The 27750-nt window shown below is 38.1% G+C and overlaps 1 protein-coding gene across 3 annotated transcripts in view; it reads right to left on the reverse strand.

The window, feature by feature from the left end:
- The window catches only part of ndst3 (N-deacetylase/N-sulfotransferase (heparan glucosaminyl) 3), a 165599-nt gene that overhangs the window by 31313 nt on the left and 106536 nt on the right, over positions 1-27750 (reverse strand). For 2 of the 3 annotated variants that reach the window (XR_013797960.1, XM_079615273.1), the window contains exons 1-5: positions 26812-27154; positions 23713-24967; positions 6793-6880; positions 5697-5851; positions 514-699 (exon numbers count right to left, since the gene is read on the reverse strand). Coding sequence is in view for 1 of the 3 variants with exons in the window: in XM_079615273.1 (XP_079471399.1) it covers positions 514-699; positions 5697-5851; positions 6793-6880; positions 23713-24696 (1413 nt within the window). In the remaining 2 variants the exon portion in view is untranslated. Of the gene's footprint in view, positions 1-513; positions 700-5696; positions 5852-6792; positions 6881-23712; positions 24968-26811; positions 27155-27750 lie in introns of those variants that run through there. The other variant, XR_013797959.1, reaches the window with a different exon arrangement.

Here is a 27750-nt window from a genome sequence, read left to right on the forward strand (position 1 = left end):
TCATTTTGTCTGACAAAACAGTCAGGAGAGTTAGTAGATTAACATGGGAGGATTTGAACTTGAAAAACGGAGTGTACCGACGCCTTTCCGCGGTTAAAACAACATTCCTTCTTATGTTGTTCATTCATGTTTATTTGATGCTATAAATGAACTAGAAGGAAGAGATGATCGGTTCACGAGCAGCTTTAACTGATGCTCTACAGCGATCTGTCAGACACATGAAAGAGCCACAAAACGGTATTTATTGTTTAAATTAATTTTTTTAAATGACCACATTTGAAAGGTGAGACTTTGTTTAATATCAATATCCAGTGTGTTGTCAGTCTCCTCTCTGCTCCGCGATGTATTTTTCACTGCGTGAGAACATGGTGTGGCGTGAGAGCGGCGTAGCTTGTCGGACATAGCGACAATAACTAAGGGGGGCGGGCCTTTGCGAACGGTCAATTATTTGTCATACGCTTTGAAAGATTTCTGTGTGGTGTAAAAAAGTGTCCTCTGTCTGATGAACCGTACCATGATGTTGTTATGAATGAATCCCTTGCGGTGACGTGCAGGTTTGAGGTGTGGGTATTCCTCAGTACTGGTCACTCGTATCCCCCATGCTTTCTTCCAAGCCTCATACAGCTGTATATGGACTGGATAAACACCAGAATGATGAGGGGCCACGGCATATCCCAGATCTACTGGAATACCATGCTCCTGTAATGAGAAATACACACACCAATAAATATACCTTATATTTGGATGTCAAGCGCATACTCAAGCATAATACAATCCTTCATAAAAAACGCATACACAGGGATGGTCACAAGTAACAGTACAGATGTAGCCTACTTAGAAGTGTATTACTACGGTGTATACACAAGTGTAGCCATAACTCCAGTGTCACATAATCCTTCAGAAATCATTCTAATATGTACTATCTATTATTATTCATTTATATATATATATATATATATTAGATCACATTGTGATATATACATCTTTTTATCTGTTGAGTGCTTGAGAAGGCAAAATAACCAAAAATCCCTTTTCTCAGAAACAGAAACACAGAAACACACATTTATATAGCTGGCGCTCTCCTTAACTCACATTCACACTTATCTTCAGAGTTACACAGAGCTACCTCAGAGCTATTGATTCAAGACTTTATGATTTTTATGAAAAATCCATTTTCATTTTTAAATTTCTCTAGGCTAACTAATTAAAATCAGATAGGTGAGATAATAGACATCTAAAGAACAGCGGAGTCGATAACTGTATTTTGAGGTGAAATTTCAGATTTAACTTCCATATCATGAGGATCCAGTAATCCATAAAATTTCCCTCAAGAGATTTTGTGCGTGCATGCGCGCGCACACACACACATACTCACACAGACAGAGAAAACCACCCACATCCTCCATCCTCTCATGTACACTCATCTGTTAGCTTAGCTGCACAGCTCTGATTTAATCAAGCCCCCAAACCAACAAAGGCAAATCAAAGCTGTCTTCTCTAGATTATCAAACTTCTGCTCGTGGCCCATTAAAATTCTCTGTCAGCTTGACTCTCACAGGCTCTGCCCTCTGAGCTGACAGACACTAGTCTGTTTAACTCAGCGCCCAGAGTCAAGCGCATGCTAACTGCTTGACCTTGGTCATTCATGTAGGAGATTTTTCATGGGAAAGTTTTGAAGTTTGCTATTTGTTGATTGCCAGATTTTGAGCAGATCCTAATGTCAGCTCTAAAATTGTATTAAGGAAACTCATTTTAATTAATTTTATACATTTTTAATGGTTTCATTTGTATTACATTTCATCAACAACCAATGAATTGAACCAAAACCCCGTCCTACATTTCTTTTCTTCAATAGTTTGTTTCACTCAGATAGACCTACACGTCACAATACAGAAGAAATAATCTGTCACTAAACTTCCATTACATTGTAAAACAACACACACACACACATACACATTTATATTTCTATCATGTTGGAGAATTTCAATTAGCATCTATTAATGATATTTTCTATGCCCAAACCATCATAATTTCTGCATATTTAAATCATAATTAAGGCATTATTTTGTATATTTATTGAGCTTTTTTTCCTTGCAGGGATTGTTGGCTGCTCCCCAAAATGGACTTGATTTCAGGTTTTATTATCCTTCTCGGAACATTAGTCCTCATAATGTAGACAAAACCTGAACCATAAACACATAGAGACACAAACACTAGTGTTGGTGAAGCTGCTTTAAAAGTGTAGAATCCTATGAGCTATACTGATGAAGTAAATAAATACTTTAATCACAACAGTATTTTTCTGTTACCTGTTAATTTTTAAATGAATTATCATTATTTAACTTTTTATATAGATCATCAATTATAAACTGATTATTTTTTTTAAGGCTCTGCGGCAAAAACAATCATGCTTTTTGAATAAATGAATCATGTTTAAAATCGGCATGAACCAGAAGATGCAAAAGTCTTTTCTTACACATTGTGACGTATATGCGAGTGAAACGGCTTCACGAACAAGAAAAATTGTGGTGCGGGACTTAATTTTGTCCATCAGGAATTGCTTGGATCGTTGGATGTTTGTGGTTTGCAATTGTTCTGATCTCATGTGAGTGAAAGGACGTCCCACCCTCGCGCCAGTAAACACATCATCAGAGAAGAGAAGAGATGTCGTTGCAATTAAAAATGATGAGAATACATTCACTAAATACAACAAAAAAGTGATGAACCGCATTGTTTAATTAAATATGTTGATATAAAAAGATGCATAATAGCACCAGAGACTTATCTTCTGAGCAAAAGTTTGAATATGTCAATCATAAAAAAATAATAATTCTGGTTTACTTTCGAATCACTAAAGCTGTAATTCGGCATTGTAGAAGACCTTTTAGGAGAACGTGAATGATTATTGCCTCAGATCTAAAGCAAACAATGTGATGCAGAAACTGTGATGTAGAGTTTTGTCACACTACATTACTACTGTACTTGTTGGAAAAAGCAGCTTGATGCTATTGCTACTAATAAAAATGTAGTTAAAATTATAGTTAGTTCCTTGCCAAAACAGTTAAACACAAACATACCCACAGTGAAAGAGATATTAGACTACTTGAGTTCTAATATTTAAATTTCTTAGATGGATAAACACACTAAAAGCCACTCAAAGTTTATTGTAATATGAAGGCCCCTTTAAAGATAAAGATGAAATGATATTGAAAACGATAATGGGGGTGAGAGGGGGGTAAACAACAGTGATAATAATAATATAGATAAACCAGACTATTGTTTTCAAAAGAGCTTAGTTAAAACTTAATTTTAGTCACATTTTAATGCAAACTGCATTAGCATAAAAAACTATTAGCTAAACTGCTCAAGCCGTGGCGCATGACTCAAATGATAATTTAGCTGGCGGTTATGCTTTCAGACAGGATCTGTGCTTGTTTGTGACTTCCAGCAGGGGCACTTTACGCTCTGTTGTTTATCACTCATTCCACTGTTCACATCACATGGCTGTTTTTCTAATATTCAAACTGCCAAATGACAGTGATTTTAACATACAGCCTAACAGTACAGATGAAGCAGTGAGCACACAACCATCTACAGTGCAGTTATATACACTATAAGGACGAAAGTATTGGGACACCATTGGACCATTACACCAACAGGAGTGGCATCGCATTCTAAATACATAGACATTAATATGGTGTTGGTCCCCCTATTTTAGCAAGAACAGCTTCCACTCTTCAGGGAAGGCTTTCCACAAGATTTTGGAGTGTTTCTGTGGGAATGTTGTGCCCCAATCATCAAGTAGAGCATTTGTGAGATCAGGCATTGATGTTGGATGAGAAGGCCTGGCTTGCAATTTCCGTTTCGGTTCATCCAACAGGCGTTTGGTGGGGTCGAGGTCAGGGCTCTGTGTGAGCCAGTCAAGTTCTTCCACACCAAACTCTTCCAGCTATGTCTTTATGGACCTTGCTTTGTGCACTGGGGCACAGTCATGCTGGAATAGAAAAGGGCTTTTCCAAAACTGTTCCCACAAATTTGGAAGCATAGCATTGTCAAAAATGAACAGGCCCTTATCATTATCCCTTCTCCACCAAACTTTGCAGTTGGCACAATGCAGTCAGGTATGCAATGTTCTCCTGGCATCCACCAAACTCAGACTCAGCCATCAGACTGTCAAACAGAGAAGTGTGATTCGTCAATCAAGTTTTCACCAAGAACACGTTAACTCTGCTCCAGAGTCCAGTGGCGGCGTGCTTTACACCAGCCATTCGATGCTTGGCATTGTACTTGGTGATGTGAGGCTTGGATGCAGCTGCTCGGCTATGGAAACCCATTCCATGAAGCTCCTGCCGCACAGTTTTTGTGCTGATATTAATACCATTGGAAGTTTGGAACTCTTCAGCTATGGAATCAGCGTTGTCAGTGTTGGCGACTATTACACACCATGCGCCTCAGCACTCGGGGACCCCAATTAGGTCCTAAATGCTTCCACTTTCCAATAATTCCACTTAAAGTTGACCATGGAATATCTAGCATGGATGAGATTCCACAAACTGCAAAGGTGGCATCCTATCACGGTACCATCCTAGAATTCACTGAGCTCTTCAGAATGACCCCTTTTTTCACAAATATTTACAAATGCAGACTGTATGGCTGTGACACCTCTGTCAATGGGACTGATTGAAATCCTGAATTAGAAAAATAAGAGGATTTTCCCAATACTTTTATCCATATAGTAGTGTATATAGATGTTTTAAAAAATTTCTTGCAGTAACATACATTACAAAGCGTACTTCTGAGAGCAAAAAGAAACAAAAGAACTGACCAAATTGCATCAAACGTGCATGAGTGGCACTGTGCAGCACAATGGATGGATAGTTTACTGGCACGACAGTTTACTTGTTCACTGGATCATGAAGATACCCTCTCTAACGGTTCAGCTGCAGTGTTTGGCTTCCAAACAGCTCATAACTAAATAAAACAGGCTGTGTGATAAGAATGAGTAATGCCAGTGATCACCCCTTAGTGTGCCAGCTTACAGCTAGATTCTTTTTCTTTGAAATTCACTAAGAAATCTGAATGTTTCTGTCATGTCTTATAGGGCATTTCTCATTTATATATATATATATTGGGACATATATCAGGCCAGTTTTATAGACAGGGAAAGGCATACAGGGAAAGATAAGGAGCAGAAGAGTAGAAGGGATCAGGAGATGGAATGAGCCGGATTTGCACTCGGGTTGCTCGCATCCATTTACAGTATGCGTGTCACTCTGTAATACATGAAGGGTAAATATATGTGTCAGAGTATTACATTCTGCTGGAAAAGTGTCTTTGAGTGTGGCATGAGAGTGCTGCTTCACAGAAAAAGGGGGGCAAATAAATGCAAGGGTGTTACTGAGAGATAACTAAGTGAGAGCACACACACACACTCACACTCTTCCCCGTTTATGTGTAGGTTTCAATGATTCTGTCAAATTCATAAGAGGCACTTCTCTATTTGAGGAACAACTGAAGTCTCAAAGCACCTGTAAAACATGCATAATTAGTGTTCATTTTCTCTCGGTAAATGACACATGACTCGCTGTCGGGCTAATGGTTCCTTAGGCGAATGGGTATTTTTCACTGGATATGATAATACCTGGATGATGGTTTTGTTCAGTGATTGTGTAAGTAAAAAGTGTAGTTTTTCTCACCAAAGCGAAGTCTTTGTTCAGGATCATTTGTTCCATCAGAGAGGATTCATTATGGAAGAGATGAGGCTGCATATGACTCCACATATGAGGAAACCACCAGAACTCATCAACATATTTCAACAACAGATCATCTCCATCATCTTCCTCCTGCGTACCTACACAAACAAACATTAGCTCATTAGCATGTTGGGTATTTCTTTTGGGGCTGTGGAATTTTAGAAAATAAACATTCCTTCATTTTTAAAAAATCCTAAATTCCTAAAACTCTTAGTTTCTATATTGACAGTGTCTAATGGCATCATGGAAGAATGATCGTCATTTCTACCACAGCACAAATATTTGTTTTGTTTAATAGCATTCTGTGGTGAAAAAGATGGTGATTGAAATATCATTTTAGAATAAAATGGATGACTCATTTGTTTTGTTAAAGTGAATTTCATAGCTAGCATGTGTTCTAAATGCAATGAAATATTTTACATAATCTGACAAAAGTAGATTTGATTGAAAATTATGCCTTTTTACCTTTTTTATGTTAGTTTTCTTCACACATCATCATGCATACATTCATCTCAAGCATACTTTTCAATAACACTAACACACACACACACATACACACACGTATGTGGTTTACGGACACTCCATTTAATAAAAAAACATAGTTTAGTATGTTTTTAAGCCATTTGTTTTATAAGGACACAGGAAGTAATACCTATGCCATTATACACATTTGTGTCACACACGTACTACAAGTACTAAAATAAACTAAATAAATTAAAACTGAAAACTAAACCTAAAAAAAAGAGACAGACATATTTACAAAATAGTAGGTGGGTCTTGGCCAGAATAAGCTACAATTTGCAAAGGTATTCAGCAACAACAATAAAAACTTTAATTATTTAGGTATACACGCAAACACATACATACACAGTTCACAAATAGAACATAATCTCCAACATGATGAACTAGAGAAACTTCAATGTTGCTATGGCAGAGTTCTGTTACCATGCCAATCAGAATATTACAGAACTAATCATGCGTGTTATATTATTTTTTCCCCTTTATGTTTTAACACCGACGCACATAGGCTACACGTTACCTGTATGGAAGAATTTCCCAGAAAATCCCAGGTTAAAGGTGAAGTTGGAGACATAAGACCTCAAAGTGTTCTGTGTTTCCAGAAGAGCCTGAAAAAGTAAAAATGTCAAACATTAGATTTGTCCACATGTCAATCAACAATAATACACATCACAATATTGAACTATTTTGCATTAACATTATGAAGTAGTATATGTGCGCGTGGTCTGTGTATATGCGTCTAAGGATGTGATCGATCTTTCAAGGATGAGTAATGGCATTTGGGTTTGGCAGGTGCCTCATTGCAGCAGTTCCAATAAAACAGTCTCATATATTTCTAGCCTAAGACACCATGCAAATACAATCAATATCTGTCTGACAACTGACAGCGAGTGTGAGCGTGTGTGTCACTGTTTTGTAGGATATATGGTAATATCGCAGAAGGCAGGAAGGGGCGTGTTGGCTGACTTAGACGGTGTCATCAAGTCATTACTCACAGAGCTCGGGAAGTTATGCTGACACACACTCCGGCACACAGGCAGACACACACAGACGGGACCCAAGAGACAGGTGTAATATATTTGATTTTATCCTCCAGTGAGAGTGTGGCAGTTATCCCTGATGACATTTTGGTAATTAATTCTATTTACATTCAACTAAACAACTGCAAAAAAAATCTGCTCAGGTACTCGCATCTTGGTAATCGAATCAGCTCACCCACGTGAGGGTGCGCCAGTCTATGTGCGTTTTGCATTTTAACCTAATAAAGTGGCATTTTGATCGAGCGCTCATTAATTTAAAATGATCTGGCCTCACAAGCAACTGTCATCTAATTCAATGTTCATGTCGTAATGTGATATTACTAAAACTGAGGCTTTTGATGAGATGCCTTTCTGAATAATGAGTGGAGCGTGTTATGTGTCTTACGGGAGATACGGCCTCATGTTTGATGGCTTATGGCTCAGCATGCAGGAAAAAAGGTAAAGGAGAGAGGGAAAGATGAACCTGTGAGTACATTAGCCCACCTGTTGTATCCAGGTAACTGCACATGTTTTTTGTTATGTGATTATTTAAACATGAAGTATCCATCAGTAGCCTGGGAAAACCCAGACCACTCTCAGTTGTAACTGAGTAAGGGTCTGGCAAAGCTCCATAGACAATTCATTTCCACAGGGGCGTCACCAACGGACGTCGGATAGATCTAAAACCAATCAGAGCGATGAATGACATGACGTATGCAGAGCGACGGAGAAACATCTGAGACTCTCAGCAATTCTCTGTTTGTGTTAACGAAAATGACCATTTTAAATCGCTTGAAACAGACGCGAAACCTGATTCGAACGAGTGATGTTGTGATGTTCCACGGCGGCATCCATCTTTGTAATGTACAAAATCTGCGTCACCGTCTCTGCTCTGTCGTCATCGTGTAAAGCCCGCCCCAACGTTTCTGATTGGTGCCGCGATTTCGACGGATTGGAAATGGGTTTCAATGGGCTCTTTGCCAGACCCACTTGCAGAGCAAATCTAAATTTGCCGGAAGTGGTCTGGGTTTTCCCAGGCTAATCCATCAGTGTTAAGGACAAGGCAAAAGGGCTATTATTAAACATATTTTTACACTGGCCAAAGTCATTTAAAATCTTCACATTTAATGACTTTTGATTGGTTCCAGCAATATATTTGAATTAAAACCAATTTATTGCAATAATGGCTCTGTTAATAACATTTGTAATTATTAGAACAACATAAAGGAGTGTTTTTTTATTTATTTATTCTGGCAACGATTTTAGTCCAGTTATGTTTTTATTGAAACAATTTATTTTTATTTTATTTAAGATGTTTGACTTTTGGTATTTGCAGTGGTATTTTATGTGGTTGATTATGTTTTCCTCATAAATTATGAGTATATGTTCACCCAAAAATGAAAAACTTGTCATCACTCACCCTCATGTCGTGCCAAACCGTAATACTTCCATTCATCTTCGAAACACAAATGAAGATATTTTAAATGAATCTGGGTTGGGGGCGTGTCAGTAAGAAATGTGGCGGAATACTTATTTAGCAGGGGCTTCATAAATATATTAAAAACATAAAAAAGCAAAACGCATCTGATGCACATTCTTTGTTCATTTTATAAGTATAGAAACTGTTCTGTATCTTTGTGTGGTTCATTAAGAAGTACACCGCCATCTTGCTCCAACGAAAGTGACTTGAACGTACCTGACGTCGTAAACACGACTTTCCAACTCGTAACTATGAAATTACCAGGAGAATTTGAATGCACCACAACAGTCAGTGAATCACATAAAACAAAACAAAAAACAAAACATTAGTTTGTGGTTTTCTGTCATAGACCCAGTCTTATTTGATCCAATTATACAGTTGCCTGGAAAAAGTAGCTCTATACTTTTCCTCTCTCTAAGTTTTCCTTGTATAGGAGACAAACAAACTTTACCTCATCTTACCCTGCTCTCCTCTTTATATAAAGAATACATATAAGACAACAGTGAAAGGTAGATGGGACGAATACTGTTGCAGGAGCGAGAGAGAAGAGTGCAAATAAAAGAATGAGAGACAACACATTTAATATTGATGAGGGAATCTGGGATTTTGGGAATCTGACATCATAAGATAACAACGCCAAACCAGAGTGCAGGAGAGATGGGAGGGGAATGACAGGATGAGAGGAGAGAGTGAACCTGAAATGGATGACAGAAGGAAAAGAGAGAGAGAGACAGAGCTATTCTAGGATATTTTTACAGACACAAAGTTTCCCGTTCTTTCAGCAAGCCGTGACATGCGCGCACAAGCAGGTACACGCATAAATCGCACAAGTCTTCCAAAACGCAAATCTAAAATATCAAGACATGCCACAAACATGTCGGAAAAGTTGTACCGAAACTTCCTCAGCTCATTTCTATAGTCTGCACTACCCACCACTGTCAGGGTCCTCTTGATTAAAATGCAACAAACCGAGCGAAATTAATTATTTAAAGGTTAGGTTTTAAACAGCTCTGTCTTAAATCGATTCCTTACGTTTACTGAGCACACTTCAAAAGAGTGCATATGAATCATTAATGCATTAATAAGCCAAAGAAGCAGCTTCATAATGGCATGATAGTTCTGATGCCTCACGTCAGCTTGCCGATTCAGTGTACGCTGTCATAAAAGTCTAAAACAGTTTATTTTTTAAGAATCTGTGCTTTATTGTAATTGATTTACCAAAGCCTCATGTGCTTTAACCTAGTAGGATATTCTTGTTGGCTCTTGTTTTGAGGTTTGAAGGTACATTTTGAGCATTTTATCAAACAGTCAATTGACTCTCACTTCAGAGGTAGTTGGTTATGGTTAAGGGTGTTGGTGAAGTTTGGCCTATGATTGGTTGGTAAGAAGGTTTTTCCAGGACAAATAAACAATGTCAATCTGGGAATATGTCCAACCTGACACACTGCAAAATGTTCACATTTATCACAACAGTTTTGCACAATGTGTGAAATATGAAATTTGAACATCTCATGAAATTTAATATAATTAATAGATATTATAACAATACAATATATTTTCATCCACCCCAATTATGAGTCATACTATTGACATTGCCTGAACTAATATATACATTTGAATTGATCATAATTGTCATGGAACAAATCTAGACAACACAACTTTAATTGAAATGTGAGAGTTGCATTTGCCACACTGGAGCCTATCAAGAGTATTGCTGAACAAATGAAAACAAATTTTTAAAATATGCTAACATTATAATTTTCTGAGGCAGCGTATTTATTAAAATATACATTTTTATTATGAACATTTTTAAAAATGTAACCACAAATGTTATGTACAAACCAAACTTTCAGAAGCACAAGACCAACCCCCAAAGACAGGAATCAAAACAAACAGTTCATATTTGTAATTTAATATTTATGTAATATTTTATGTTTTTAGCATTGTTCTTTTAAAAAGACATACTGCTTTAATAAATGAAAGGTTAACATATTTATTTGTTGTTATTCCACAACACTGGATACGCTTTATAAAATATAATTATTTTTAAAAATGATATATATATATTTTTTTTTCTTCTAAAATATATTTCTGCATAATTTTTCTTGGCAGTTTTTCTAGCATACACAAAGCGCACAAGGGTTGAGAACTTGTGGTGCCAACATCAGCCACTATGAATGGGTATTTCTGCCAAGATTAGGATTGGCATCACTTCTGTGGCCTGCACTAATCCAGATGCTGTGCCTGGATACTTGTGACACTAGAAGCTTCCAGAAAACACACAGATACACATAAGATGCATTGCCACTCTTACAAACCGCCTTTGCCAACTTCAAATAGAGATCGCATCGCACACAATTAAGCTCATCAACTTATTGTCTTTGGTTGACCTAAAATGCCTTGGATGAACTGAAGTGGTAGAATCACTCATTTGAATTCATTAATCAGCTTCAGCCTAATAAGTAACCACATATACGCTCCGATCCAGCGAGCTAGTAATCAGACAAAGTAATCAGAGCGTAGAAAGATAGGGTTTCTTCAAGGAAAGTGCATTCTACTGACTTTTCCTCCACAGAAATTTAATCAGTGCCCTTAAGACGTAATGGAGAGATGCATAATTCACTTGCTCAGTACAGGTGTGCAGTGTGGACAGCTTCATAAGACTTTTTGCAGAATTGCCTTTAACTGCAGGCATTGTTAAAATAAAAGTAAAAAATTTTTTTTTTGCATAAAATAGAACCCATTTATATAAAGTTAGAGAGTTTATTATAAAAACAATTTTTGAAATGTAATATTTAGCGGCTCCTTCTCCTGGAGGCAACACTACTTGACAATAAAAATAAATGAATCAAAGACTTTGCAAATGATGAATATAAAAAAAAACGATCTGCTACATGACAGAAACCAAATAAAAATGGCTTTCATTTGATTAAATGTTAAGTAACTACTATAAAGGTAGATATTTAAAAACATCTGATTAACGGTCACGGCGTTTTTTCATTAGATTAATATTCATTACAATGTAACACAATGTTGCATCAAGGCAACAAAGATCTTTAAACAATATGAGACATTTAATTTAGAACGTTAAACGTTTTCAAACGTTAGTCATTATTGAACCTATTATTATTCTCTTATGCATCATGTGTTTACAAAGTAAAGGAAATGTGATTGTTACTCATCAACAGAGGGTTACCGTGCAACAGAGGGTTAACAGGGACATTCAATAATCCAAACGTTTCCCCAAAAACCATCAAACAGTACGGTATCACTAAGTTCATGATGTTTAGATCCTCATAAAGGACAGTGAGGGGGAGAAAGGAACTGATAAGCAGAGTTAATCAGATTGACTGGTTTTTATTGGACTGCAGAGAGAGCAAATTATATTTAAGGATTGCAACCACAGCTGTGCTTCCTTTCATTACATACACATATGCAGACGACCCTCTGGCGAGGGATAAAACACACACATCCATGACAAGACGAGTGTATGTTTATCACTCATTCTTTATTTCTGTCTCCCTTCAGACTCACTGTCTTCTTTTGGGTTCTTACATTATCGCTTCTTATCCTTCACACTTTCATCTGAATCTGAATGTTTTTCTGTTTCACTCCTCTCTTCTAGCGACTCTCTGCTGACATTGAGGGCCGATCAGGGAGAAGATAGAGTGACAGAGATGCATGTTAATGACCTGAAAGCACTGATCGATTCCTCACTGGGGAGAGATAGAGAGAGAGGGAAAGAGGGAGAAAAGAGTGAGAGTGGTGGAGGGGAGGAGGAGGGGACCTGTTGAAATGCTGACAAATAGCTGAAGACATCTGGGCAGGCAAGAAGACGAACATGCCCCCAGAGAATGACAGAGAGAGAGAGAGAGAGAGAGAGAGAGAGAGAGAGAGAGAGAGAGAGAGAGAGAGAGAGAGGGACAAAGAAATAAAGAGACAGCAATTTCTAGAGTTTTGTTAGCAACATGTTTCTTAAATACTAAACCTACCAACAAACCATCTATCTATCTATCTATCTATCTATCTATCTATCTATCTATCTATCTATCTATCTATCTATCTATCTATCTATCTATCTATCTATCTATCTATCTACAGCATTCATCTATCTACAGCATCCATCCATCTATCTATCTATCTATCTATCTATCTATCTATCTATCTATCTATCTATCTATCTATCTATCTATCTATCTATCTATCTATCTATCTATAGTATCTATAGCATATGTCTATCTACATCATCCATCTATCTATCTATCTATCTATCTATCTATCTATCTATCTATCTATCTATCTATCTATCTATCTATTTATCTATAGCATATGTCTATCTACAGCATCCATCCATCTATCCATCCATCCATCCATCCATCCATCCATCCATCCATCCATCTATCCATCCATCCATCTATCTATCTATAGCATATGTCTATCTACAGCATCCATCCATCTATCCATCCATCCATCCATCCATCCATCCATCCATCCATCCATCCATCCATCCATCCATCCATCCATCCATCCATCCATCCATCCATCCATCTATCTATCTATCTATCTGGTTCACCTCAGTTCATGTTAGGTCTGTGTTTAATGACTTTCTAAAGCCAAAAAGCTCAACACGGTCTGCTGTGGATCAAATCTGCTTTTCAAAGGCAGACTGTGTGCATATGTGTACATGTGTGTGCGTGTACCAGGGGAACCGGGAAAGGCTCCACATGTAATATTTATTGGACATGAAATCATTGCTTATTCCTGAGGCCATGAGAAAAAAGAGCATGCGCATATACATGCCCATTAATCTACCTCAGTGAACTCTTCAGATTACTGAAGAGAAAAAAACAAACAGTCAAGTTTGTCATTTAGTTTTTTATGTGTGTGCGTATTTTACTTTTGTAAACTGTTTATTTGATATGCTCATATACAAAACATGTTAAATCCAACTGATGTCATGAGGGGCAGAAGAATACAACGGGAAGGAGAAGCCATCTAAATCATGTAGGGTTGTGGGTGACATTGCACTGGTTCCTGGGACCAGAAGTGGGTTTCCTTAAGAGGGCGTATGGAGGCTCAGAAAGCTGAATATTCTTGTAAGCTGTGATTGTTTTTAATTTTTTAATTCACTATCTGGTACAGTACCTGAGGTATAAAAACACATGGCCGTAAAATATCACGTGTCTATTTCTTTTATAAGCAGTTTGAACAGTAATTTATTTATTATTCATTTTTAGTTTACATTTATTCATTTTAGCAAAAACACAATTTAGGGATGGCATGCACTTTGTTTCAAGGAGAACCATTGACAAAATTAGCTCACTTGATGTCAAAGACGAGATGAGTCATTAAGTCTGGTTAGTCTGGTTGTATGGTTTTGGTTTAGTGTGCAAAGAGACCCGGATTCAAATCCCAATCTAGTGCATACTTTCATTTTTTAAAATAAACTATTTATATTTATAACCCTTTTATATACTACAATAAACTAAACAGCAATTGATTACATGCATGTTCTTATGGAAAACAGCAATTCTGATATGTGAGTTTCAATCATTATTAGGGTGACAGGTGACTAAAAAAAATCAACAACAGATTTCTGCCACTGTTAATTTCCTTTGGAAGTTGCACTCAAAATCCACTTGGCTCAATAATTTGAGGAGGCACATGCCTATACTCAGTTTGAATGGACATGATCCTTCTGATGCTGTTACTATTATGTCGTGTTCACAGATGTAGGTGTGCTCATTTTCAAGCAAACTTCAAACTTTGCAGACAAATTTTTCTTCAGGAATCGGTGATCTATGGCTGCAACCAAAAACACTCCATCTGAACTGAGAAAGAGGACATGACAGCTATGCATTTTGTGTTTGTTTTTGTGTGCACTAGCTGACTCGGGGCATCGAGACAAGACTTTAACACATACGCCCAAAATGTACAAAGCACTGCCAAGCTCTTTTTTTGGGGGTAAGATCTGGATTAGAATGGACATACAGACGCAGAGAGGATGAGCTCGATTAGATAAGCCATGTTTTTTTAAGCAGGTTAAAAACAGGGGCGACTGCTAAACCTTGTAAATGTGTATGTATATACAAACAGCAGGGGGGATGGGGGGAGGGGGGGGGGGATGGGGTAAGAAGACAAAAATAAAGGTGAAAAGAAAAGTAAGGTTGGCAAAAAGAAATCCCACACAAATGCCAAACATATTGTTGTCACAGCAACACTCCTTTCTCAGCAACACGGCTTTCTGTTGTATACTTACACTGGCATCTTATCAAAATAGCACAACTTTATTTAAAGGTACAATATGCAATATTTTCCGCCGCTAGAGGGCGCTACATTCCAAACAACAACAACAGCGTAGCTTGATGACGATGTGAAGGAGCGTAGAATGATGGGAACTGTCGTTTTTAACGAGGACGGGAATCGAAAAATCATGTTCATGGATGAGGTAAAGTTCTATTTTTATAAACGTTGCATTTAATGACATGCTTTTTAAAAAGTAAGGTTTAATACTAAATTGGGTATCATAGATGTTACTGTATTTGTCGAATTCATTGTTGTGATAACGCTGCGCAGTTTTACGTGTTCTAAACAATTGTTGTAAAAGTACATTCGAACATACCCACATCATTTGCCAAAAGACTGATTAATATTTATGTATAACACATGCTATATTTATTTACATGGCCATAAACACCAGACGTGATAAACAATGTCAATAAACTAAACACAAACCTAAAGCAATAATACTTTCCTTACATAAACATAACTATTACCGAATGCTACATTTGGAATATATAAAAATTTACCCGTACGTTTATGGGACTTGTCTTTGTCGACAGAACCAGCTGTAATAACCAAAGTCCATAACGACTGCACGAAACAAGCTAACGTTTGTTGCTTGATAGACGCTACAACTACAACTTCCGCATTTGTCCAGGACTCCACGCAGTACGAGCGGAAACCGAGGGTAACATGGATATGACACCATTGACTGGCGACTCCCAGCTCACCCCCGCTCACACGCCCCGTTTCCTTGGTTAAAAATCGCAATTTTCTCACGATTTAAAAATAGTTGTAAACATTTGGGATATTGTAAGTAATCAACTTAACAAAATATATAACACTAGCCTTGTGATTTTGGGATATTTTAATGCAAAAATCTTACATATTGTACCGTTAACGAAACAACAACCTACTCTATTGGGCCAGAGCTGTGTTCATTTACATACACCTTCGAGTGTATTTTTTCCATGAATTCACATTGTTCTTACAAATTCTGCTGATTTAAATATGTCAGCCGGCTAACATAGATAATGTTTCATAGAATATTTGAGAATGATATTTAGTCTTGGAAATAGTAAAAGTAAAAAAAAGAGCTGTTCTTTTTAGTTTTATTAGTTTAGTGTAATTTTATGCATATTAATATACTAAGGTTGATGCCCTAACGGATATCCTTTGTTTTTTTATCCTTAGTACTGAATCATATCCAGTAATTATACAATATTAAATATAATGTTACCATATCTTTAATGTAGTTAGATGCATTGAATTATTTATTAACTATTTTTATTAAACTATTTCTTAAGGGTAGCTTTAAATGATGCGTAGCTTGTAGCTTGGCATGTATCTTCCCCAATAAAGCTCATAATGCGTCAAGTGCGAGAGGACACATGTGAGTGTGTTGTTGATGTGAGTGTGCGGCAGAAAATAAAGACAGCTGCTTAGCAACCTACGTAGCCTTTTAACGGAAACACACACACACACAACACACACACACACACACACACACACACACACACACACACACACACACACACACACACACACACACACACACACACACAAGCGCATCTTACTCAGAGCAGAAATATCATTGGATCAATACTTTCTGAAAATAGGTCTGTGTGTGAGTTTTTCTCTGGTTGGTCTGTATTTGACCTCCTGAATCTCAGATTTAACATCAGACTGATGCTTCCGTTTCAATCTGCTCTAAAAGTGTCAGGTTCACGTGACTTTTAAACTACCAAAATTATTGCACTGTTCACAAACACATTATACAGCATTCTTTAAATCTGTCATCTTGCTAGCATAGCAGAGCACACACAATCAAGCACTGACAAGGTCCACAAATGACAAAATCTCTGACCTGGAGTTTTTCCCGATAAGCAGAGTTTAACTACCAAAATACATAAGAAACTGCCACTGAACTTGGGACTTGCCAGAAATGCAGTCTAAGGAGCAGGTGGCTGTCCAAGTTGGTGTGGCACTATCTTTTTTTTAAACATTTACTTCGATTAGAGAGGAAAGAGAGGGGGATGGTATTGGAAAGGACAACAAGCTGGTACTCGAAACGAAGTTCAACTGTGCCACACTTTGGAGCGCAGACTGCAAGGCTGATGTGTGATGTGCGTGTGTACTCATAATAAAAAGTCAAAGAAAGAGAAAAAAAGGCAAATTAAAGTATTTTTCTTGCTTCCTTCACCTTCAACATTGTTATTGGCTAGTCATAGCTAGTACACTGCTGTACATTGTTCTAACTTTTACATACTGATAATATAAAATATGAAGGTATCAAAATGTATCCAAATTTTACAATGTGTCACTGCACAAATGCAATTAAATAGTTAGCATAATTACAACCAAAAAACAGTTAGTTCTACATGTAAGCTATTTTATTTGCAAACAGCATGAACCACCCACAGTCTGATGCGTATTGCACACAAAACTGGAAAGCACTTGCTCAATCTGGCAAGCTCTAATCTGACAACTTCTGGGAGTAAAGGCTCACAGGGTAGTTTATCAGTCCTCAGGGAAGAAAAGTCATGTTAACAAGGAACTGGTTGATACAATGAGCACTTGAGGCCCGAATTTGAGATAACTGTGCCATAAGTTCATACATATTTTCTGTATGTGGCTTTCAAAAGTTTATAGAAATATTCAATATTCTAATGTCACTTTAAACTGCTCTGGCATTCACGCCAAAACGAAGAATACATGAGAATTCAATAAATTATTCTGTAAATACATTTCTACACAAGTCCCATGGGCTTTAGGAGATATTGTAAAAAAGAAAAAAAGTCTGAATTCTCTCTATATCTTTGTTCTATTTTGTCCATCTTTCTGCTTGTTGACCTTCTTGACACCATCATATGTTTATCAGGTCTCTTTAAATCACTTTATCTCTCGTAAGATGTATTCTGAAATGAAAACGGAAATGAATGGCTAAGTACTGTTCTTCTTTCTCATTTCCCTTGTTTTCTAACCCATATCTCTCTCTATGTGTTTGTGTGTGTGTGTGTGTGTGTGTGTGTGTTTGTGTGTGTGTGTGTGTGTGTGTGAGTGAGAGAGAGGGAGGCTTCAGGAGTCACTTTGATTCTGCTTTCTGTCTCTGGCAGAATGTGTGCAGGTATAGCTTTGATATTGTGATTGTTCACTGTGATTCTGTTTAACAGTACATGTTGAAGTCAGTGTGAAGCTGAAGAAGTGTCAGCTTTGTCTTTAATCCTCATATATGCTGCTTCAAAGCCAAGAATCATACTCACCATGCACACTCACACACCACACACACATACACGATGACCTGCTGTAAGCGTATAGGGCCACGATATATAGCTAACAGCTACATCTCAATATTTATGCATTTGCTTTGAAATGGCAAAATAGTGATTTGTTTCAGAGAAACCATCATTTCGACCAAACAGCTTTTGTATCAAATAATATTCAAAATAATTCATGTCAAATGCAATCAAAAACCAGTTAAAAATAATTAAGCCATTCCATTGTTTTCCACAACCATAAGCATATCAACTAGGATATTTAATTATATACATTTTCCTAAAACTTTTTAATGTATTAAAAATGCTACAGTGACCTAAACCACAGTGAAGTAAACCGTAAAAAGAATAAAACTGTAAACAAGGTGTAAGTCACCATGAAATCAAAATAGACTATTCTTATATTCAGTATATTATATCAAAATAGACTATTCTTATATTCAGTATATTATAATGATTTATGAAGCATTGTGTGACACTGGAAACTGCTGTAATAGCTAATGAAAATATAACTTTGCCATCACAGGAATAAATTACATTAAAAAAAAAAAAAAAATAGAAAACAATTATTTTAACATAACTGTTTTAAGTAATATAAAGTAAATATATTACAAAATATTATTGTTTTCTCTAATTTGATTACCGTAAATAAATACAGCCTTTGTGAGCATAAGGGACTTCTTTCAAAACCATTAAAAATCGTACTGACCCCAAACTTTTGAATATGATTAGTTTATTTCATAAATATATTACAAATATTCACATTAAAAAGGCCATGCCAAAAGGCAAATATTACTGCAATATATTACCCAAGTCACAAGTGTACATAATGAAATTCATAAACACTTCATAAATACTGCAGTTTAAGCTAGGTGAGTTCAGTTCAACACATGCTGTCATTTACACAATTGCCTTACACACACCACCACACAAATGCTAAGTTCCACATACACACATCTATGCTTAAATGCCCTGTTACACAACCACAACCACCAACACAAGGTCACTTTAACTGCAATTTCAGCAGAATCTCTGCTTGGGGAATCCACACACACACACACACACACACACACACACACACACACACACACACACGTAAAGTGATGGTAAATCCCATTTGTGTTTGTGAGTGTGTGCAAGTCATTTATCACTGGTGTCCCCTGTTTTTTCAGCCTGTCCCATGGGCTGAAGGGAGATATGGCAACCAGTCACTAAGAGTGACATTCTAATCTACAACACCTACATCTAGAGCACACAGGGTTCCTTTCTTTCTCACTCTCGCTCTTGTTTTATATCTCTCATCTTTACACTCTCAACAAATAAACGACATGAGCCTATTTATGACAAGAGTCAAAAAGTAACTGTTGTATGATTGTTTAAGTAATATAATGGAGAACAAGAATTTTGGTGATATTTTACAAACCAGTGGCTTTCAACTGTTTTCGCTTTAGTATAATGATCAAATGATTTCTAAAAACCATGCTTATATTACATTTAAGTGAACATATTTAACAAAGACTGGGATGTATTTAAAAAAAAACTGCTTTTCGAGAATCAGGACATCCCAGGCTACTTTCTACCAAGCAGTTTCTACCAATACACAGCAAATTATACTGTATATGATTAGTTGCATTTTATTTTAGCCAATTGGCATTGTTTTTTTCACTTCTAACCACATCAGAAAAGACTTGTGTCCCGTTTTTGGGTCGCTGCCCACCAGTTGAGCACCATGGGTTTTCCATTGATTAGCTGTTATATGCCATTTCATTCCACTGGCTTAGTATCGGCCTTTCCTCACACACGCACAAACACACGCACCTGTTCTGGATTCTGATAGCCTGCAATAAACAGTCAGATTCTTCTCTATAACCAGCAGTAACAGTGGCTAAAAACAATGGCTGGTGGATCAAAGCCTTCCCACTTCTCTCCCCTATCACTGCATGCCTTGTTTTTCCCCAGAATCCTCCGGGAATTTTCCGCTGACATTTCCAGCCGTGCTCCAGAGCGACTAGCTCTAATTCTCTCCCTGAGCACCCCCTCCAGAATCTCCATCTTACCACTGGCTCATTTGCCAGGTCTAAATTAGCTCAGACCAATCGGGAAGAATTTGACAGTGCACTTTCTTAGCTAGCAACATCTGGGGAGGTGTCACGTGCTTAGTCACTAACCTTTCTCAGAGAACATTAGATTCGGAAATGAAATGTGTACCCACGCTAGGTAATGGTACCATACTGTTTATAGAGTCTGTTTGAAACCAAGTGACAGCTAACAAGGAAATTACCCATAAGGGGCAACCATAAAGAACACGCGTCATCACTTCCTGTGTCCAAGGGGTTCAGTATTTCAAAATAATTGAAACCAGTCAGTTTTTAGATTTCTGACAAAGACGTGTACAGTAAATGTTAGGTACCTCATTTATAATCCCTCTTAATAAATATTTATGGAAACTCCACAATAATATGCATATACCTAATTAGTAGCCGTACTCAGACGTATTTTCCGGACTATAAATCACACTTTTTTTCATAGTTTGGCTGGTTGCGACTTATATATCAAAATTAATTCATACTGACTGAGATGAACCAAGAGAAAACATTACCGTCTACAGCCGGGACAGGGCGCTTTAGTTAGCGGAGTTGTTCAGAAGCGACACCGAGGAAGAATTCAATAAATTCAGTTTTGTGGAATGAGATCGCGGGAGCTTGCTTACCGGTAACTTGTTGGACTCGCTGGCTTATGTTAATTTAGCCTATTCAGCCTCCCAGGTATACTGTATGTTCTTTATGCTATTGTGTAGCTGAATAACTGTTAATGCGTTACGTTAACATACCGGACACCTATTCAGCCTGTTGTTCTGTGTGATATTGTGTAGCTGAATAACTTGCCTTTCCAGATTAAATGTCTGTTCTTGGTCTTGGATTTTGTGAAATAAATTTAGAAATAAATGCGACTTATAGTCCAGTGCGACTTATATATGTTTTTTTCCTCGTCGTGACGCATTTTTTGACTGATGCGACTTACTTTATACTCCGGAGTGACTTATAGTCCGGTAAATACGGTAATTACCAATAGTACCAAAAGTTTTTATCATGCAAGTCTGTAGACGGGAATAGAAAATTTGTTCTAAACCTTGATGCTGTTTTCCGTGAAAGTAGATTTTGATTTCAAAGTAGACATTTCAAGCAACTCTTTCCATTGAAGAACACTTCGTAGTCATCGGTGGCAATCAAGTAAAAAAAAAATATGATGATGATACACGGGACGGGGCAAATCTTTGAGCAATGTTGCCCATTCTCAATGGGAAAGTGGGAAGGAAGATTACGAATCCGGCAACATTGCTCAAAAAAGTTACCCCGTGTATAATCACCTTAAAAGTAGTAATTTTGCACTTAATAAAGCACAACGGAACAATTTAAACAATTTAACAATATAAACATGGAGGCCTCCATTGCTCTCCTGGGTGCCATACGGCAATTTACACTTTGGCCAGTAGGTGGCGGAAATTAACCTTTTTGCATTTGCTGTGTTCAAAATTGCCCCCTATACCCTCATTCACTATTCCCTACATTGCTCCACTAATATAGTTCACTTGAAGGAGTAAATGAAAACAAGTGAGTGAATTCGGACACTGAATGAGCCGAAAGGGCAGCCACTTTTGCATAGTAGGCTATGTGCATCATTTGAAACGTAGCAAACTGACAGCTCCAGTTGAACTCAGTCATGGAAACTAATATGTATAAGCCTTAATGAAACAGTTTATTGTTACCTGTATGATACCTGTATGAATTTATACCTGTATGATATACGCTATAGCCACATTGGACCAGCGGTTTGGAAAATGGATGGATGATTCAGCTATGGGCGCCATCTTCTGGTGAGACGCGTGAATTCATTCGACGCACGACTTTCACAGTATTCATAGGAATTCTCTAGCCGTTGAGCGTATATCGGGTGTACACTCGTTATTGCGATGCATTGTGGGACTGAATGAGTACATTTGATAATCTCCACTATGGTTTCGGACACCACTACAAATAGCTGTCCCCATAAATAGTGCCCTTTTTAAGAGTATAGGGGGTGATTTCAGACACAGCCATTGATTTGACAACCACCATTAAAACAGCATAAGTAGAAGAATGATGTTGTATTTCCACTAGGCCTACCTACTGGACAGGAGATTTGTGCTGCATGGCACACAGCAGATCAATCGCGACCGCCACAATATTACTGTAATGTTACTGGTTGTTTTTCACTAAAACCTTTTGGAAAACTATCAGCAAGCTGCAGTTACTTTTTTGTTGACACTCTTTAAGTGCTTTGTTAAGCGTTAAAGTGAGTCAGATGGTACCGCAACTGTACTGAATTCACCCAACCGGATATTCATTAAATTATCTCCTTTCATTTTCTACAGAACGAAGAAATTAGTATACCTGAGAGTGAGTAATGATGATAGAATTGTAATTCATTACATTTCATTTGAGACTGTTCTTCACAAAAGCAGCTTCAGAAGACTTGTAATATAGCACACAAATTGTATGGACTACTTCTATGGTGTTTTCTGTGCTTGTGACAATTTATTATAAAATATGGCAAGAGCTGCGTAATGATCCTTCAAAAAAACTCAACATTGAGTTCCACAAAAAAATAACAGCATGTTTTGGAACAAAATAAATTAATTATGACAAAATGTTCATAGGTGAACTGTTCCTTTAAACATTTGACTCTCTCCTATTGTATCCATCTCTAATCGTTGCATAATGTCCGCATTAATTCATATACGCTCATGTGCATGCACTTGAAACTGAAAGCTCTGGAAGTCATGAAGTCATCTCACAATGGAGTGTGAGCGGCTCTTCAATCTCAGAGAGGGGCCAAACGTGGGAACGAGATTAAGAATGAGTATGTGAAAGAGAGAATGAACACCATTTTACTGCTCTTGTCCCTCTAAATAGCCTCTTTATACTGACTGAGGCCAACTCAAACACCCACTCCAATTCAGTGACACACACACACAACATCCCCTTCTTGTCCTCACAAAAACATTCACATTTAGTATATCAGACGTGAACACCTGCGACAAAAAATAAACCAGATAGACTTATTGATATTTAGTCTATTTTGTTTATATTTAGTCACAGGTGTTCTTGTCTGATTTACTAAATGTTTTTTTCACCATTCTCACCAAATGGTGCATTTAAAAATCCCACACAGCTAATTAGAGCTCAGATTCTAGTCTTCGTTCTGTCTTTTGTGATTAATTGGAACAGGTTGGAAATAATCTTGTGGTAGATGTGTTTGTAAAATGTAGAATGTCTCTGGTGATGCATCCTATCATTTGTTTTTACATTTTAAATTTATTCAAATTAGCACACACATACTCTTACCTTCACGTCATTGACATTCATTCTCGTCCCTTTCTTCCCCACAAAGATGTCATCTATGTCAACCAGGATGTAGCGTTCCAGAGATCGTGACAGCTTCCTGCCTGTGAGATAAGCGATGGCATCCACCAGAATGAGTCTGTGTAACCAGTAGCTCAGCCCATGTCCAAATAGCACACGCTGCACCCCATCGTACAGACCCAAGTCCTGCACGACGGTAGCATGGAGACCCTGGGGGCCTGGGATCATCTGGGCCGCCCCACTCTCACTGGGCCGAGCTTTAGCCAATAGGACTGGTTCATACATGGAGTGATTGAACTGGAACACAGTCCAGTCTTCTCCTGGTAAATGCCCTCGATCCACTTCTGCTCGTGTTACGTAGAGCAGAGGTGAGCGTGGGTTTACGCAACAGTCCCGAAGTGCAACATTTGTTCGCAATGTCAGAGGGAAACCCCTCAGCTGCTGTGCAGGCTGGGAGTTTTCACTTGCACGGTGAAATGCGATGACACCAACGCTATACTCGGCACAGTATTTATCCAGCAGGTCGCGGTTCCATGCATCCATTCCGACATACTTGAGAAGGTTCTCGTAGATTACAAGTGCATAGCGTCCACGGCCTTTGTGTGTTAAAGGTGGGATATCACCCTTCCCTGGTGCAATTTCGGCATGGTAACGGAATTGGTTGGATTCTAGAATGGCGATGATGTCCTGTCCCAGTTGAGAATACTGACTTTCCACAAATACCAGCACCACCGGATCCTTACGTGATGGATCGATTGGTTTTGGCGTCCGAGGCTCAGACTGTCGGAAAGGGAGGGCCCTGAGGTCAGCACAGTCTGGACCTATGGCACGGTCCGTGAGATCCAGTTCTTGGGTGGAGCCTGTGTAAAGGTAGTAGGCGGAGACTAAAACACTGACCATACAGAAGGTGGCGAGGAGGATGACAAGCCTCCTCAGATTCCTCCGCAGCTTGGTGGCCAGATTCATGGCAAACGGCGCACATGTGTGGGAGTGTGCGTGGGTGGGAGTCTCTGATTGATCACTGATGCGGGCTAAAGCTGCAAATTGGCTTTTTCGGTGATCATGCTGCAGTCATGTGACCATCTCACAAAACTGGCAAATTCGCTTCCAAGACAGGCCGCTTTTGGTTGATAATGTGGCACAATGTTCAGCCAGGACACCAGCTGTTACCGAAATGAATCCTTCACCCAACTAGCAGCCCTCCATGTCCTGAGATTTCTCCTGACCCCCAACAAACCTGGAGAGAATACAGATGACAAATGACAAGCAAATTCATGTTTTAGTACAACTTTAAGCATCTCTGAGGTGTGTGTTCCTCTCACAGAAGTGTTCATCAGGGGTGTGTATGGATGCTCTTGAGGGGCAATTCAGCCGTCAGCCTCCAGGTTGTTTTCAATCAACACTTCACCAGCTGTGGCCAACACTTCCCGGGAGGAGTGTGTGATTGGCTGTATATAAATAGGAAGTTGGAGGCTGAGCCAGTAGGAGCCTAAGGGTGGCTCTAAGGGAGAAATTCATCATTTGTCCAATAGGAATCGACTGTGTCGCCCATATACTGCATACATCTGGTAATCTACATGACCACATTTTGTCTACAAAAAGTTGCTACTGCAGAAAAAGAGATGGTGGCTAGATATTTTCTCATAAACTGCAAATGCAGTACATCCAACAAGTGCACTTGTTCACTCTCTGTTTATGTGTGTGTGTGTGTGTGTGTGTGTGTGTGTGTGTGTGTGTGTGTGTGTGTGTGTGTGTGTGTGTGTGTGTGTGTGTGTGTGTGTGTGAGACTATGTGCATGTCATGATTGGTGTAATATCGGAGTACGTAATTAAAGGAACATGAATTACACAAGATTGAAATAACAGATTACAACGTTGCGCTGGAACATCACAGGGGAATTCAAGAAAGTCGGGGGATGAATTTTATAAGGCGAGAAAAACTTACCAAAAGAGTGTTCCTAATCTGCATCATAAGAGCACAGGTTTACGTATGGAGTAGCAATTGCATTTACAGGTCATTCTATATGAAAACATGTGCTTATTTTTGTAGTCTCCGTCTATTGTAATATTTTACTATTCATGTTTACTGAAAACTTAATAAATCAACAGGTTGTGTTTGCAAATTTGGCTAATACTTGCTAATACCTTTACAGTAGTTGTGTGGGCATTAAAGTGGTAGGCTACTCACAACTTTAAAGGGTCATAAATCGGTCAAATAATTTTTTTGTTTTAAATATAACGTCAACAGGTTTGTATGATGAGGGTATGCTTCAGTAAATATCGTCACCTTCTTATAAAAAAACACTACACATGTCCTCACTTATAGTGAAACCTACGTGTGTGCGCACGTGTCCCCCCGCGAGGCGGCGCATTCTTTAAAAAGGGAAGCATCGCCAGAGATATTTTGGCTACATTAATTGCATTAATACTAATAAAACTAAATATGAATACCCAATTAATGTCTTGCTCAGTCCTGTCATGTTTAACAAGACTACATTAATCCATTTTTGGTTAAAACCCCAAATAAACTACAGTTTCTGTTTAAGATTAAAAATGTTATGTCGAAAATTACCTGAGGAAAAGTCTAAAACAAAAAGAGAAAATGAAAGTCGAATATTCAGAAACAAACAAACGAAAAGAAGTAGCATAAATTTACAAGTAAATGCAGCCTCAAAACATGCAAGGATTCTAAAACGAACACTATGACAGTAATAATGTTTACGATGTTCTGTAAACTAGAACATTCTTTTAGAAAATGTTTTCAAATACTTTTCAATTAGCCCAAGACGATATGGCTATGGAGACAAACATGCACGTGCAAGCTTTGTTTGTGCACATTAACGGTTGTTTAAAAAAAATTGTAGTAAAATAATTAGACTAAAGCCGTTAAATACAACGCGTGCGAAATTAAACGCACATCATCTCCGGTCCGATATCGGTAATGTGACATTCCAGCACAGCCTATCTCTAAATCTTACACACACAAAAATGTTCAGCACCCCAACCAGCACAAAGTTACAATACTAAACGTAACTCAAAACTAGCCGCACTTTCGCCATCTCCGACTGACGAGCTTTCTTACCTTTAGCCGAACCTGAGGCACAGCTGAGCGGGAAGCTGTCACAGCAGAGCCGCCTCTCTCCGGAACACCAGCTCCTTACAGCTCTGAACCCGAGAGCCCAATCTCATCCACTGATTCAGAGGCAGCCATCTGGAATGATGCGGGGACCGGCTCGCTATTTTCTCCGCGCCCTCTTCCCCTTTCTCCCTTTCTCTCACTGCGACACGGATTAAAGGAGCGCGGGGGGGAAGACAGGTCTGGAGACAAGAGGGGAGACAGGAAAAGCGCTCAAAAGACGAATTGAAGAGAATATCCCGAGAGGAGCGCTGAGACACAGGACTCCCCTCCACTGTCAGCAGTGACTGAATAGAGTCGCTGCCGCTCTCTGCGCTTTAGCTCACCAACACAGATAGAGCGAGCGAGCGAGAGAGAGAGAGAGAGAGATGCTCAGAGTGATTGGCAATTTATATTATGCTATGTAACGTAATGGTATGGCAAGTAGCTACGAGTCCATGGAAAGTGTGACAAGTGCTATTATGCTAATAAATGTTTATCACGGTATCTCTAATTAGGCTACTAATTATTTTATTCGCTTAATAATAGTTAGCCTATAACAATATAGTAGTAGGTTTAAATTAGTATACAAGCAGCTCTGCAAAATAATACTCCATTAGCCTACATGTAGTCATACTTTATACAAATTTGCGTACTCAGTGTTTGTAAAAATGTTAATTTTAACAACGGTAGGCCTACAGTAAAATCTGCTAACCGATTAACTATGTTACCTTACTGTAAACTTATACTGTAGCCTACTTTAAAAGACAATACATGTGATTTTACTGAAAATATTGTAAAAAGCACTCTAAATATTGTTAAAAATGAAACAAAATATGGTTAAAATTAGGTTTTTGACAATAAAATGTATTGCCAATAACTTAAGGGAACTGGGCATTCTCAGAA

This window comes from Phoxinus phoxinus, assembly GCF_949152265.1.
Source record: "Phoxinus phoxinus genome assembly, chromosome: 6".
NCBI lineage: Eukaryota > Metazoa > Chordata > Actinopteri > Cypriniformes > Leuciscidae > Phoxinus > Phoxinus phoxinus.